We start from the raw sequence: 17,972 nt of genomic DNA, 5'->3' as shown, positions 1-17,972 counted from the left end.
TATTGAAACATCTTCAACTTTTATTTTTTCGATGTTTACTTTTGCCGAAACATCAAACCTTTTATTTTTTCGATGTTTACTTTTTTCGAAACATCAAACCTTTTATTTTTTTTTTCCCACAATTTTTAACCTTAACATTTTTAGAAGTTTGCTGTCTAATGTGCAAAGTTAAGTTGTCATTGAGTAACAACTGGCCCGACACAATCAAAAACAAACAAAAATCTTTGCAAGTCTACAACCCTACTAAAGCATATGGTAAATCAGTAACAAGTATAAAAACTTAACTGAGTTAAAAATTTCGCCTATCATAATAAGGGAAACTCACAAATTTTGTTAAGTGTTAACTATCCTTTTGTTTGGGTAACATTTTAAGTTTTCACATTTTTTTTTTCATAGGAATATTTAGTTTTGACCAAGTCCGAAAGTAAGAATTTTACAAATTTCTTTTTTTTTTTTTTTTTTTTGTATTTATTTTGAGTCTCTTCAGTTACTAATACATTTCAATTTGTGTTTTATCATTTTCCTATCTTTTTGTTGGAATTAACTCTCAGCAATAAGAAACTTTGTTTATTTATGGAAATCTCTGAGCTAGAACTGAGCTATGAACTAATTGAAAACATTGGACTCAAGCCTTAATGTCTGGTTTCACAATTTAATTCAAATTCTTAAAACAAATATTTTATTCATTTTCTAAACTATTTGTATTAGTTATATCACTTCTTGATTTAATTTCTAATTTCTACCACACCGCAATTGTATTCAAAATAAGAATATTTTAATGGCATTTTTATCTTCACCCTAAACACTATAATGAAACAAAAATATAAATTCAACTAATCAATAAATCTTAGAAGCTGTAACACATAAAACAATATATATGAAAATAATTTCTCGAACATTTTTTATGCCAATCAAAACCAATTCACTAAAAATAAACATTTCTCACGAAAAAGAAATTTTTTTTTTTTCAACAGTAAATACGATCAATGTATAAAAAATAATAGTTTCAATTAAAACATCAAGTATGAGAAAAAAATTTATAATCATAATCTAATTAATCAATAAAAATCAAAGAAATAAATGTTTTCAAAAAAAAATATTTAAAGGATACGTAGATGTATAAAGTTCGAATTAATCCAAAACATATCTTGAAAGCCACAACATCAATTTAAAGTTGATAGGAAAGAATTATAATTTTTTTTTTTTTTCGTGAAAATGATTCATAAATTAGAGTGAAGGAGAAATTGAAGCTTATTTTTCTTTGAGTTTTGAGTCGGAAGGAGGGAGAGAATGTCGAAACCATTAAACCTAAGTTGACCATCGTAAAGTAGACCATCGGGCTGAGAAAACACTTCATCGACGATTAATCCAGAGCAGCACTAGCATAACTCAACTTTCCGTAGGTCACTTATAAAGTAAAGGGATGGGATTTCTTCAGAACGGAATTAGGCGATTTTTTCCCGGTCTCTCGATGGGAACCTTCGGCGATTCTCTTTTTCACCCCCGCTGGGTGATGGGATGCGAAATTGCCATTGCCGGCCGCTAAAGAACTGCGTATCACTGCCAGGCCTAAGATTCAAATTTTTAAACACTAGTTTTCTTTTACAGGTTTCCTCCGCAAAGCAAACATCCTGCCGGCTTCTAATAATTTTTAGGAAATTATTTTTGAGAGCAACATGATTAACGAGTCCAGTTTCGGCATGATATTTTATTTAGCTAAACGATGGTGAAATAGCAGTTTCACCCCTCTCCAGACGGAGAGGGAGAGACAGAGTTACAGTCAGATCTGACGGAGTTTAGTTGGTAAACATTATACACCAAAAAAGTCACGCAAAAACATTGCTCCTGCATTTTATAGGATGATTTTTAGTTGTAAAGAGGCCCAGTCATATGCCTTTTTCTGTATTCTTACGCCTCATCAATTTATTTATTACTCATAGCAAATCGTTTAATCTTTCCTTATATGGAAGTGAAAGATCTTAAAATAACTTCTCTTTTGAAGTATAAATCTAATTATTATTCATTGGCATGTTTTTAGCCTTGAAGTCCCAAAATAGAATTTCTACCCTTATCCTTTACTAAAGATATTTTATGAAAAGGAATGAAGTTTTAATGCTTTTATTAATACAAAAGTATTTAATTTTTGTATTACATATATATATATATATATATATATATATATATATATATATATATATATATATATATATATATATATATATATATATATATATATATATACACAGAGTGATTCTAAAAACTAAAAAGATGGGGAAAATTTTAGGAAGTGATAGTACACACCCAGACAAACAATTTTTATCAAAGAATGCATGGTCGAAAACAAAACCCAAAACTGCTAGAGGGCGTCAAAGTTTATGTTCTTATATGAGGCAAAAACACACAAAGAACGATGAAGTTAAGTTATAAAAGCAAATTTAATGGCATGTGATTACAATAAGCGTTCAAAACAGTGGCCGGCAGCGGCTATGCTGGTACAACGGCGAAGAAAAGATAGGCGAACTTTCCCTGCAGCGGCCAAAAGCTTGGCGACAAATAACGTAGCGCAGTAACTCTCAATAGGAATGGAGCTTTCACGTTTGCATGAAAAAACTTTCCAAATGCGCCAGCACCTTTGCGTTTTGTTTTCGTTTTGTCCATGCATTCTTTGACAAAAATTGTTTGTCTGGGTGTGTACTATCACTTCCTAAAATTTTTCCCATCTTTTTAGAATCACCCTGTATATATATATATATATATATATATATATATATATATATATATATATATATATATATATATATATATATATATATATATATATATATATATATATATATATACAGAGAGAGGGTAATAGTAAAGTATTCTTATGGAATGATGAATCTTTTCTCTAAATTATTCAGCTCTTAATCTAATGGCATATTTATTAACAAGTTATTATTATTGTTGATTTATTAGCATGTTAGTAAATTATTATATGCTTTATAATTTAATAATCATTTTGTTAGTCTTTTATTCATTTCCTTTTTTATTAATTCACTTTTTATGTTCCATCTCATAGCCTTAATTTAAAAAATACAAGCAGGGTGTTTCTGTCTAGGATTGTTCTGCAGAATGAAAGGGTAAACAAACTTATTAGCATATTTCGCTTGAAATCATATTTAAAATTAATCAACGAGAAAATTACGATGATTTATATCATTCAAGAAATCATTTTTGCATAATTAGCACTCATCTTTCTACATTGAAGGGCGGGACACTTTAAAGTGTTATAAAATAAATAAAATTGATCTACTATGATTATAATAAGTAAGATCTTGAGAATAATATGTAGTAAAACATATTCATTTTATCTAAAACATTAATTTCATTATTTATTTTTTTCTTCCAAATAACTTTTCGTTAAAAGTTTAGCGAAACGTGTTTTGAATGCTGAAAAAGTTCGATTTTATCTAAGGGTCGGTAATTATTGTTGTTAGTTTTAAAACCAATTATTAAAATATTGAAAAGAAAGATTAATGGTTATATCTTCATTAAACCTTAAAGTATTTAAATATTTACTCATTACATAATTTTGAAAATAAATAGACATTTTTTTCTGTTTATTAAGATAGTTAAAAAAAGATTGTTTTTATTTTAATAAATAAATTATTTAATTAAATTAAAAAAGAACATAAAAAGTAATTTACTTTGGAATAAAACTAAAATAGAAAGCGAGTAAAATAAAAATTTTATCGCAAAATTTTTTTCTGTAGCACATACGAAAGATTGGGAATGGTTTTTGGGGAAAACGTTTCTCTCTTAGTAAAATCTGTCTACATCTTCGGAATTTTAGGAAGTAAGTGCTTATCTGAATGTTTTCAAAGGTTGACTCAAATATTAACATAATCAGTGGAATAATTTCTATGTTACAAAATGTCAAAAAGCTTTTATTTTAAATTTTTTATTTCTCAAGAACTATTCGATCGATTTCGTTCAAATTTCATATTTTGTCATAAAACGTAATTTAAAATTATATGAAAGTTTCTAACATTGCTACCTTTATTAAGTATAATTTTATTATTTGAAATTATCTTGGTATTAAGAAATTTTATAATTTTGTTGCAAAAACTCTTCAGCTCTCTTAAAAAGAAAAACCACTCTGTGGGTGTAAAAGCAAGTTAAAAATTAACCAAACTGACCTCGTTGAAGGGTATTTTTAATTAAATGTTTTCTATTAAGTAACTAAAGAATTTAATGGGCATACGTTGCAGTGAGTAAATATAAAACAGTTATGTCTGAAGCCATTAATCAAAAGTTCTTTTTGAAATCCATCACACCACTTAAAAATGCACTTCACGCGTCAACTTTCATTAATTTTTTTTTACCCGCATGCTCTCTAAGAGATTGGATCAAAATAAATGGTTCACAAGCTCCAAAAATATGCTTTATGCAACAAAGTTGCAAACAACATGTGTTAAAATTTTTTTAAGCACTAGACAACCGTGGTATCTCTTACGATAGATTATTAAAGGTCGCAGTAAAAGAAATATCACGTTATATATTGTTTTATTTGGGCGTTTTTGTTTATCATAGTTTTTCCATTAACGAAACAATTACTTATAACTCTTTTAATTATAATTTCAAACAATATCTCATTTATATTAGATGTTTTTGAATTGCTTTATTTCTTGGTGATACTGTTAACAGAACTGGTAATACTGATAACTTGTGCTGCAGTAATATATAAAATTATAACAACAACGCGAACAGTGTAGCTAACGCAGACAGAAAACTTTTGGATAGTGTGGTGATCTCTGCCTACTGCAACTCAACGCTGCCAGTCCAATATGCCTTAGCAAGGAAGAACATAAAAACTAATGTTTTCTTTTCTCTTTTTAATTATTCCTCTACTTTCGTGCATATATCTCTATTAACGATCTGCTTTTGTTATCATCGTTGCTTGTTCAACTATACTTTATATATTATTATTCGAAACTGTTTATTATTTTTTTATAACCGTCCTTGAAGAGCCGACACAACTGAGAGTTTACAACTACCAATTTTCAACTCTGTAGCCTTGTAATTTTGAACCCAATCCAAAAGACAAGAGAACTCCTGGATCAAGTTTTGGGAGAAATTTGCCCTCGTGGAGGATGGATTTTGATGGAACTAACGCTCATTTGCCTTATACGGAGAGGAAAACCTTCCTATGGTTAACCTGACAGCAAGGGGACTCTAACCCACGATTCACCTACCACTGGGGATATTTTATTTCAGCACTGTGGTCGGTGTGAGCCATATGCGAAATTTGTATCGATCAGCCATCGCTTGGATTCGAACCCGGGTCACCTCATTGGAAGGCGAACGCTCTATCCCTTGAGCCATCACGGCTCAACCGTTTCTTATATAAATTTTATTAAAATCAGAATATGTCGAATTATTTCTCTCAATCGTACCTTCGCAGATACTATTACAAGCACTATCTTTAGGGACAAAATAAATAATGACGAGAAAATCTCCAACATATTAGAAGTATTCAGAGACGGGCAATTGGTTCGATACTATAGTAAATGCTATCAAAGCTAAGGCAAAGAATGAAAATAAACAACAGAAATACTATTAATATTTCTATTATTTTCCCTATTCTATGCGTCTTGATCTTGATGATGGTACTTTTTGTATCACCAAAAACAATTTACTTCCTCTTTTAACTGCGTAATTTGTGATTTGTGCTGTGAAACACACTATAGTTCTAGTTTATTTGAGGTATTTAATGAATGCTGATGCAGGAATAATCTTTTACTTAAAGCCTAAATAAAAAGTCTCGTATAAAGCCTGTTATGTGAAGAATTAACATAAAGAAAAATACAATTATTTTAACAAATGATTATGTTGAATCTTTTCTTTCAATTTTTTTTTACTATCTTTTCTTTGTTTTTGGAATACATATTAAAAATTCTAAAAAGTTGAAATTATTGCACTCTGTTTGTTCAGACAATCCTTGATCCCACACAAATAAATCTAGTAAGTTTAAATCAAGATATGGAGATCACCTAGATGGAAAAAAGAAGCAGTCAATAAACACACTATTATTAAAAAATTTTTGATTACTAATAGTATGAGTTGCTACCCTCTTTCTTTTGCTGATAACAGCAAACAGTTCATTTTAAACTAAAACGCTATGATGCAAAGGTCGCTCCTAACTATTAGATTGGTTAATGCTGCCGTCAATGTTAAACCATGTCTACTTCATTTGCAAGTATAATGAGCCAAGTGAAAAAGGGGATGCTGTTTCCTTTTAACCTTAAAAAAAGTATGAACATTCCGTAGGCTAATTAAAAATGTTGGCATTTTGTTAACACCTGCAGTCATCTATTAGGCTTATTGCAATAAACCTTGTCAGGGCATTGCAAAGTAACACCGACAGTTTGCGAAGAGCCAAATTTTCAAATCAGCCTACGACATAAATATCAACCTACGACTATGTTATTCTCTGAGATGCGATGGTCAATAGTAAAGGCATTGCCCTGGGTTCTATCCATGGAGCCGTATTGTAATCTACCCAACTTGCATGGGCATAAGGGTGGACGGCACGCAATGCTGATGCCAATGCCACCCCTGTACCCTTCGTCTCGAAATAAAGCCTTTTTATCCACTACCCAGTACCCCCTTAGACAACAAACCTGCTGCCACAAAACAGCTTTACTTCAATGTTCTCCTAAATTTGTAAATTTTTCCTACAAAACAAGAATTTAAAAAAAAATCAAATATAAAATTAAAACTACTTTTTGTGATGGTATTAAAATTCGTTCTCCTTTTGCTCAGATTTAATTTTAATCTTCATCAAATGATTTACTGATTTTAGATTATTTTAATCTCCGTTTTCTCTTTAATAGTAATTGATAACAATACGAATAGTTTTTTTTTTCTTATTTCTAAGTTATTACTTAATCTGTGACACCTAAGGCGCATAGTTTTAAAATGATTTTCTAAATGTAAATATTCAGGGTTGTATTGCCAGAACATCTCGCTGTTGCAAGGAACTATGAATTTCAAAACTAAGGCTACGCAACCAAACTATTTACTACACATTCCATTCAGTTAGCTCTCAATAATTTTTACTCTTATCTGTCTTACTTAAACAAACAGTTTAAACAATAAACGCAACGAACATTTAATTTCACATTTAATCTTTTTGTCGTATCAAAGGAGATAGGGCTACGCGTTCCCTTTTAGGGCCCCTGACGGGCGACATTTATGGTCAAAAAAATATTCTACGTGATGAGAATCAGCCGAAGGCACACGTATTCTTTGGCGGCAATCTACCGTGTGATTTGCGACGCATAAATACTCAATTACATATCTATCTTCAATTCATGAGCGGAAACTTATAACAAAAAAGCAAGAGTGCAGTTTACGATTTGTTGCAAGATAAAAAGGTTACAGTTAAGAGCTACTTACCTTTCCATTTGCACCTTACCATAATGACGTCGACCATGGGCATTTATTTCATCAAACCCTATTAAAATGTGCATGTGTTACCTAATGATGATGAGCTTTGATTTCATCTCTAAGGTGGGATTCAATTTCATTCTACATGCTTAATAAAACAATTATCTTTTTTTTCTCGAAATGATCCTTAGAGATGATTATTTAGCTTTATTTTCTCAACCCTAAACAAGAATGGCATTCGTAAGCTAAAGCGCAGCAGATTTTGACTTTTGAAATTTTAAAACTATACAATAATTTGCTGATTAACAATAACATGTTTCATATTTTCAATACCAATCTACACTTAGTAAATTACATATTTTGGATACATATTTGGAATACATATTTGCTGATTTTAGATACTCTAACGAGATTACTGGTTTTGAATACTAAATTATTTGATATTTAGTAGAAATTGACCCTTTTCAGGCTATTAATTATTGATTCATGGCTGAAGTTTTATTACAGCGCAATAATTTTTAAGTTCATAATTTTAAAAAAAAGAATCAGTAAACGCCATTCTCATCAATATGCAAATTTCAAAAACCATTCGTTTAAAATGCAAATTTTTATTAGCAGTACATTGTAATACTTAAGATATTATTTTTCACGTTATAGATTACTGTTTTTTGATACTTAGTTGACATTTATTGTTAGTTTCTTACTGTTTTCTTGCATAGTTGAAGTTTTATTGTTTGTTAATTACAATTACGATTCATGGTTAAAGATTATAACTAGTTCATTGCAGTTTTGATATTTGATTGAAGTTTTAATTTTTACAATTTTGATATATAGTTGAAGTTTTATTGTAAGTTCATTACTGTTTTGATACATAATTAAAGTTTTATTGTTAGTTCATTACTCTTTTGATTCATAGTAGAAAATTTGATTCAATATAATCCTCTTAAGTTTATTGGTTTTGAAAAAGTTTTTAATATTCATTTATAAAATAATAAATATATTTAAAAGAAATTATTTTAGGAAAATTTGCCTCCTATGAGATAAAAACTGCTCCTGTTAAAACTCCTGTTAAAGAAATTAACATCTATGATTTTTTATGTTGTTTAATTTTGATGCTAATGCTTACACTAAAAATGTTTTTAAATGAGTTTCTGTAAATATATATGTGTGGATAAAAATTTCCTATACATCATAATTATTATAATGAGTAACATGTAGAAATTACAATGAGCTTTTTTTCACATAACCTACCTACACAGAGAGAAAAAATCTGGTAAAATTACCGAACTGTATGGTAATGACATTTCTGGTAGGAAGAAAACGATAATTTCAGTTAATGAAACCAAAATATTATTTCCTTTCATATGGCAACGGTTTACCCGAAATTCAGGCTTTCATAATTATATTCCTCATAACCATGCATTTAGTAAAAGTACGAAACGGAAAATTAAATTTAACCGTAAAAATGTTGTTGATAATATTACCAAATTTTACCCCATTTACCAAATTTTATCACAGAACAGAATTTTACCAAAATCCTTACCATAAAAATTAATCGTTGCGGAAAAATTATCGAGCTTTTTGGTGTTCCCCATAGAGGTAGAAACACCATAAATCTTATCATACTTTGGTAGTTTTGACCATACTTTTTTTTCAGTGTAGTATGCTCAAATTCAACTATTAAGATTCTTTTTTTTTATTAGCATGTATAACGATTTCATATTTGCTTCTTCGAGGCACTGCGAAATTATCTCTGTAAAAATTTACTAATTTTATTTGCAGGTTTTTAATGCTTTTCTCCTTCACATCTGGTTTTTTTTTTCAAAAATATAATTAATGATTTATTTTCCGAAATTCAATTCCCAATAAGTTACATAAAATTCTTAAAATTATCTTCTCTTAGAAAGCTAAAATATTAGTCAATAATGGTACTGAAAACATAGACATCGAAACGAAACTCTGCAATCGGGCAACTTTGAAATGAAGCATCAAAACTATTTTTATGTATCAAATCTAAAAAACGACGTAGTTAGAAGCTGAAAATTAAAATTGAAAATAGAATTACAAAATTAAGTGTGGTTTAAAAAAATTCCGGTACCTGATCAAACAGAAATATTTGTTTTTTCATAAATATATTTGCATTATGTTACAAAGTTGACATTAGAATATTTTATTACAAAGTTGACATTAGAATATTAATATTAGAATATATTATTCAATATATGATTCCTGTATATTTACAACTTTTTTTTCCAAACATCAGTTATTTAACCAATTACACAATTTCTTTTCTGAAGAATGTCCATTCAGAACTTGAAAAAAATTTATAATCATAACAATAAAAACAGAGCTAGATTTTTCAAAGCAAATGATTTAGTTTTTGTAAATAAGTATACATTTAACCAAGCAATGATTCTTTTTTTGGAACTTTAAGAGGTTTCAAACAATTAAAGTTGATTTACAAATAGCATAATTCTGATTATCTAAAAGGTTCTTTTTCGATTAGGACAGATAATCATCCTGTATTAAGTTGGCTTCTTAATTTAGTTTATTTACATGCAATTTTTTTTTTTTTAATTTAGACAGCCGACGATGCATCAGCTACTGCTACTTCATAATGACTTCTTTAATTGTTTATGACTCAAATAATGTTCATTAATTTCCCTTATCTATTTACCTGCCCAAACATTTAGAGCAAATTGAAGTGATCTCCCATTCGATAAAAATCCAAAACGAAAATTTGCTTGCTTGTTGCTGAGCATTCGGTCAGTATCGCCATGCTTGTTTCTTGCTGCGGCTAATGTGCAAAACGTTCCACATGCAGGTATTTCAAGTAATGATTTACTCTCTTATCTGTGATCTTAAAGTGTTTCTCGTTCCATTTTCCAGAACTAAAAGGTGTTCTTATACATCGTCTGCGGACACATTGATTTCGAATTTCCTCACGATTTTGACCTTCGAAGATGCATTAACCTTGCTAATTCCCATCCCTCTTCCACGGTGGCTAAGAGGATAATAAAGTGATAATTGGTTTCTGAGTGAACTCTTAGATTTCACCTAATTCCTTCAAGCTCCTTATAAGTAGCCATGAATATATGAGCTCGAAGTTTCATTCATATTCTGCCGACGATACAGTAAGCTCTTTGGCACACAGAACTGTCATACATTTCATATTAATTTTCCTTAACGAGACTCGTCGGATGATTTATTTTTAATTTAGAAGCTGTTCATTAAAGAAAAGAAGGAAAAGTAAAGTGTAAGAGTAATTAACACAGGAACACAATAAAAAAAACTAGTCACTAAGCTCAACAAGGAGGTCAAATTTACTAAATATAAGTAACGATGTTAAATTTTTTTATATTGCAAGCACTTGGTACGTGGAACTGTAATTCAAAAGACATTTTTTTTTTTCAAATTCAGACAAGGTTATATACGTGACATTTTCAATTTTCAGAATATGTTCTTTGGGTAAAATTACAAAACACGCGAATTCTTATTTTTGAGAAGAAAAAAAAACTTTTTTTCGAAGTTTTGCATTGTCGGAACTGAAGATTCTCAGAAATTTTGAAAAAGCACATGTATTTACATGCGGTAATACTTGAGTGATTGACTGACTCAATTATTGACTGACTCAAACTAAATGAATACCTGAGGACTGACCAGTACTTTGTGTTCTATTACTTCCGCAATTACGATTAAGACATAAATCCATTCATTGAACCTTTGCATCGAAGGTCAAAAGACATCCAAAAATCTTAGAAATGAAGCTATTTTCTTAGACTCATACCGTCAAAATCTGCAAGTGCCACCAGTGAACCACAAAGGCACACTGTAAAAAAAGTTTTACATTTATGGAGAAAAAAACTGTCAGCTGGTGTGCCGGTATAAAACCGGTTTTTTTCACAGAAAAATATTGTTGTTTAAAAAAAGACGCCTAATTTTCAGGCAGATATGTACTGCTATTGTAACACAAACTCTTATTTTTACAAACAAACTGTGTTTTTTTAACAAGAAATTCCATAATATAATTAAGTAAGCTATGTAGTTGGGGCGAACCAAGAGCAGCATTCGCACGACCAATTGACGCTGAGATTCGAACCTGGTCACCACATTAGAGGGCAAGCGTTCTATCTTCTGAACTGCAGAAGTTATGTCTTCGTATGAAGAAAGTGTCTTCATATTTTATTTTATTTTATAACCGTCGTTGAACAGCCGACACAATTTTTGGGTTTACGACTACTAATGTTCAACTCCGTAGCCTTGTAATTTTGAACCAATCCTAGAAGACAAGGAAACTTATATAAAGTATTGGGAGGAGTTTTGCCGTCGAGCAGAACTTTTTTGATGGAACTAACCCGCATTTGCGTAACATGGAGAGGAAGACTATGATTAGCTCCCACGGTTAGCCTGATGGCAAAGGGACCCATGATCGGTCTACCACTGAGGATATTTCACGTCAGCACTGTGGTCGGTGCAAGCTGGATGCGGATTCGTATCGACCAGTCATCGCAGGGATTCGAACCCGGTTCACCTCATTGGAAGGTTTTCAACTGTTTTTATCTTAAAAAGTCTTACTTATTGAAATAGTATTTAAGTATAAAAACGTCTAAAACATTAGTGAGCCACTCATTTAAAAATGTCTGGCAACTTGGCATACCGAAAAATTCTATCTAAAGAAAGATAATAATCACGTAGAATATCAATTTGACAATAAAATCGAATTTCAGTTTTATTCATGCGATGGTGAAAACCAAAAAATAATTGCTTAAAAATAATAACGAGTATAGAAAGTAATCATAAAACCTGAATTTGAACTGCATGGCAAAAACCTGAATTTGAGCTGAAGGTTTTAATCCGTTCACAATTAAGCTGAAAAGCAGTAAGAAACCGTTTTGTCAACAAAACAGTTTTAAACCATCAAATATACAGAGAAACTCTGTAAAAAAAAAATGGGAATTTCTTACAGTCTATGTATTTCTGTCAATACGTAATAATAAGTAGTCATAAGTATACATTTGGCTTGACTTTAAAGTAGCAAGACGCTGAAATTTTGCAGGAATTTCAAGGTCATTATTTGGCTTCGCCATATCTAGACTAATTAGAAATTTTCTGGAAAAAAAATCCTTGAGTACAGCAGAAACAAAATCAATTCATAGATTTTTGTTATTAATTCAACTTTTATTTAATAGGGTTCTAAACTTTTGGGTCTGTACTTGAGAAAATGGGTACAGAAAGAGTTATGTGGTTGTAAATTGATTTAAAAACATGAGACTTAATCCCAATATGAATAAACTCCCCCGAGGTGAGCTTTAGTCTCCATCTAGAATTTACTGCTTCCTCAGTAAATTCTAGATGGAGGGTAAATTGTAGTAAACGGGGAAAAACATACTCGTTGCTATCTGGGCAAGTGATATAATGTTTCCTGCGTAATTGTTTACGCTGAATAAAAGAAAATGACACCCAAGTTTATACATCTAGCAATTAATAAGTTATTTAAGTTTTATATAGAAAAAGAGCAAATTCAGACTCATTCATATTTATGCGTCTGACAATGCTACCTAGGCAAGTGAGATATTGTTACCAAAGTGTTACCAGCAATCGATAGAAATACTTCAGTTTAATAACATTTTAAGGTTATAAGAGTTTTAAGTAGGTTAGAGCAAATAATTGCATAAGTGTATTTTTTATGCTAAAATTTTTTATAACTTTTAAACTGTTAGTGAACTGTCAATTTCCCTAGCAAAAAATACATAGGAATCAATACCTTACTTGCTTGGATAACAATAATAGACGCATAAATATATGTGATTTAGAATTGACTATGTTTCTGATTAATTCGTACTCAATTAATTCTTAACTTTTAGGTATATAAAGGAGTGATGTTGAGCTTAAATCACATTTTAAAACAATTTACAATTATCAATAAGTAAAGGAAACAATTTTTTGTTTTTGTATTTTTTTTAGCTCATAATCTGAAGAATTAGGCTCTAAAATGTTTTGTGAAGTAAAATAAATTAATTGCAAAAGTCACATGAAATGCTTTAAGGACACCCTTTGATTAAGATTAAATAATTTTCAAATTTAACTCGAATAAAACATTAAAAAAAATATTTGTATATATAAGAACGAAGCAACATTGCAAGAAAAACTAACGCTCTGTCTGGAATAAATTACTTTATGTTTCTAAATTTATTTTAAAAACTATTACAGACTTTATAAAATAGAATTAGATTATTAATCCAGAAAAGAATCCAGGTAGGAAATTCTAAGTGTTCTGAAATAAGTACGTAATTTAATGACAAGAATATCTCAATGCCTTCTAGTGTTCTATACACAACATATTTCAATAAAGTAAAATAGAAGTGAAATGCCTGTTGCATATTAAATTAGCTGCATGATTTTTAACCGACTGAACTGTTCTAATCAGTAGACACGTGACTTGCAATTATGTGTCTCATTAATAAGAATATTTACTACATTCAGTTCTAACTCGTCTGCAAAGATTATAGATTTTTCCATCCATTTATTGTAGTGATTCGTGATTTAAGTATTCATAATCTGACGCCATTTCTATGGAAAATACTTAACAAGTGACTTTTTTACTACATTGAAAATGAGATTTTTTATGTCTAAGTATGAATTCAGTATCTATGATTAAGCATTTATTTATGATAGATAATGAAGCTTTTTTCCATACAATGTCATCATCAGTAAATACTTGTGAAGGATATCCTTGTTTATTATAAATAAAAAATTATCGAAACAGGATATATGTTAACATTAATTGATTATTTCGTTGAATGAATAACAACAATTTCTGTCACTAAAATTTTTTTGTCAGTGACTCTAACCTGTTTTTAGACATTTTATAAGAAGAAAAAACTCTTATCCAAGTTTGTGAAATTAGAAAATATGTATGAATGAGTTAGGTTTATTTATTTATTTTTTTGGAAAAAAAAAGAACAAAAGAAAGGATATATCGATGTTTTAGGATGTTTTTAACTGTCAAAAACATTTTAGTGTTTTTGCTGTTTAGAAGAGTTCGGACTTAACTAGTTTTGTAATGAATGAGGGAATTTTGTTTGTCCATGCCGGGAAATAAATGATTCCATCCTTACTACCGGCATTTACGAATACTTTATAAATAGAACAGCGGTTACCAATTTTTTTCGGTTGTGGAACCCGAAATTATCAACATTCTTCCGACGGAACCTTTACTTTGTGAAGTAAATAAAGAGAATTGTGAACGCATTTACCAATAAAGCACGGCTTTATACCGGCATTTACGAATACTTTATAAATAGAACAGCTGTTACCAATTTTTTTCGGCTGTGGAACCCGAAATTATCAACATTCTTCCGACGGAACCGTTACTTTGTGAAGTAAATAAAGAGAATTGTGAACGCATTTACCAATAAAACACGGCTTTATACCGGCATTTACGAATACTTTATAAATAGAACAGCGGTTACCAATTTTTTTCGGTTGTGGAACCCGAAATTATCAACATTCTTCCGACGGAACCTTTACTTTGTGAAGTAAATAAAGAGAATTGTGAGCGCATTAACCAATAAAACACGGCTTTATACCGGCATTTACGAGTACTTTATAAATAGAACAGCGGTTACCAATTTTTTTCAACTGTGGAACCCGAAATTATCAACATTCTTCCGACGGAACCTTTACTTTGTGAAGTAAATAAAGAGAATTGTGAGCGCATTAACCAATAAAACACGGCTTTATACCGGCATTTACGAGTACTTTATAAATAGAACAGCGGTTACCAATTTTTTTCGGCTGTGGAACCCGAAATTATCAACATTCTTCAGACGGAACCTTTACTTTGTGAAGTAAATAAAGAGAATTGTGAGCGCATTAACCAATAAAACACGGCTTTATACCGGCGTTTACGAATACTTTATAAATAGAACAGCAGTTACCAATTTTTTTCAGCTGTGGAACCCGAAATTATCAACATTCTTCCGACGGAACCTTTACTTTGTGAAGTAAATAAAGAGAATTGTGAGCGCATTAACCAATAAAACACGGCTTTATACCGGCAATTACGAATACTTTATAAATAGAACAGCGGTTACCAATTTTTTTCAGCTGTGGAACCCGAAATTATCAACATTCTTCCGACGGAACCTTTACTTTGTGAAGTAAATAAAGAGAATTGTGAGCGCATTAACCAATAAAACACGGCTTTATACCGGCATTTACGAGTACTTTATAAATAGAACAGCGGTTACCAATTTTTTTCGGCTGTGGAACCCGAAATTATCAACGTTCTTCCGACGGAACCTTTGCTTTGTGAAGTAAATAAAGAGAATTGTGAACGCATTAAAAAATAAAACGCCGCTTTATTTTTTAAATATTTAATAAGAAAATAGCATTTCTTTATTAATTATAAAATCATTAAAAATGATGTTCTTTCGTCAAGGCAAATTAAAAAAAAGTCACAGTATGAATGCCTTACACTTGGCGCAAAGCCATAATTTTAAACTATCTATACCATCTTTACGGGAAGAATTATCTGAGCTTTAGAACAGGCAAATAAATAAAATACTTAAAAATTTATTAAACTTTTATAAAAATCGCCAATTTGGCGACACTTTTTAACCTAGATGAGAATTATCAAAATCACTGTCTTATTTTAAGTTTTCACGAATTTTTATGAGCTCAGATAATACAGCATTAGAGTGAGGTTTTAAATATTTAAAAATTAGACTGCAAACTCTTTTCATTTTCATAATACTGTGGCTTTCCTCCATATTGACGTTTTGTGCCATTTTTAGAATAAGCACAGAGAGTGCTGGCTGTAGATAGGCTAAACTTGATCTAACAGGCATGAATATCTGTTACAAACTCACATTAGTTATAATTTACAAAAGAGCATAATTTTATATAACGACAGAGCCTTTGAAAAACAGCCCATGTTATCAAAACTACTTGGTCCGAAATTTTCCCCATTCATTTGCATGCTAAAATTGTCGCCTTTTGTTATCATTTCATTGTTTAGTGCTACCAGTGCTCAAAAAGAATATAATCGTATAGGTTTTGAACCCACATTCCTGAATTCTAGCTAATTACACAGCCTATTTGATTGTAAGGCGTATAAAATTGAGCTTAACTTTTTTGATATTCACATTTAAATGCTAACTTCTAATACATTATTCCAGGTCACTTCTTCACTCGGCATCAGTGGCACACATAGAGAAGACAGATCAGTGTGACAACTTAGTCGGACTGACAAAACGACAGATCAAAATCTGCAAGAAGAATCTCGAGATCATGGAGTCCGTACGCGTCGGTGCTCAACTGTCTGTCGCAGAATGCCAGTGGCAATTCAGGACGAGAAGGTGGAATTGCAGCACCGTCAATGGAACAAAGATATTCGGAAAAGTACTTAGTGATGGTGAGTGCGCTCCACTTAATAATCCAATATATTTTTTCTAAGTGGCATCATGAACTCATATATTTCTTTACCGGTTGGCTACATTATACTACAGTTATTATTCATTTTGTTAGGTTCCCATTACTAATATTTTAGGCAGTGTTAAAAAAAGTTATCTATACGTTAAGTATTTATGTAAATTACTTTTGTTAGATGTCCTTTAGTAATAATTTAAGTAGTGTTGAATGGTTAGTTAAATGTTAAGTATTTATTTCGAACAGTTTTGTATTTTTTTAGAAATAAGAACTTAGTTACGAAGAAATTATTTAGTTTTATTTTCCATCCCTCCAAAAATGGTTGTCGAAATTTTGAACATAAACGGTGCTATTAATCCACTTAGATAGCTATTAATCCACTACTCCCTACTTTCAGAGAGACTGTAAACAGTGCTCTCTGAAGTTCTGGTACACATGTAGGAGGTGGTTGACGAGCCAAGCATGTCCCATACATTCTCGATCAGATTCAAATCAGATGAGAATGCTGCCTAGTCCATATGGGTAATATCCTCAGATTGAGGACATTCCGTTTACGATGCTTATTTGGTGAGGACGAGGGTTGTTATCCATAAACACAAATTCTGTGCCCATGGCACCCTTTAAACAAACTTACATGTTATTCTAGAGCAGTGTTTCCCAAACTTATGACTTTTGTGTACCCTTTCTAAATTTCTCGTAACGCTGTGTACCACTAATAAAAAAATGAATGTATTTTTTACTATAAAAAAATTGCACTAAAGTTAAAAATCACAACTGGCTGTTGACACCACTAATTTTCAACTGTTAACTCTGCAAAAAATAGCCAATAGAAAAAAACGTAATCGTAAATTTTCATAGCTAACTTTGTTTTTTTAAAAGAAAAATTGAAATTTTCGTTAGTTGCAAGATATTTCGCATAAGAACGCGTACCCCCGCTAAACTGTTCCCTTTACCCCTAAGGGTACGCGTACTAAACTTTGGGAAACACTGTTTTAGAGCGATGTCCCGATAAATTTGGCCAATTTAAAGGATTTGAACAAATCACTTCGGTAGCCCAAGATAATTCCACCCCAAACGAGCGATCCTGCACCACCGTAACGGTGTCC

General features: G+C 30.8%; 1 protein-coding gene across 1 annotated transcript in view; it reads left to right on the top strand.

Moving 5' to 3' along the window:
* LOC107444171 (protein Wnt-4) overlaps positions 1 to 17,972 on the top strand; it is a 160,812-nt gene that overhangs the window by 93,594 nt on the left and 49,246 nt on the right. Inside the window, exon 2 of the mRNA XM_016058254.4 lies at positions 16,617 to 16,852. Within this exon, the coding sequence (XP_015913740.1) occupies positions 16,617 to 16,852 (236 nt within the window). The remainder of the gene's footprint in view (positions 1 to 16,616; positions 16,853 to 17,972) is intronic.

Source organism: Parasteatoda tepidariorum, chromosome 8, assembly GCF_982258835.1.
Source record: "Parasteatoda tepidariorum strain Cologne lab strain chromosome 8, Ptep-v5.0, whole genome shotgun sequence".
NCBI lineage: Eukaryota > Metazoa > Arthropoda > Arachnida > Araneae > Theridiidae > Parasteatoda > Parasteatoda tepidariorum.
The sequence above is the reverse complement of the archived record's forward strand: the minus strand, read 5'-3'. Positions and strand labels throughout refer to the sequence as shown.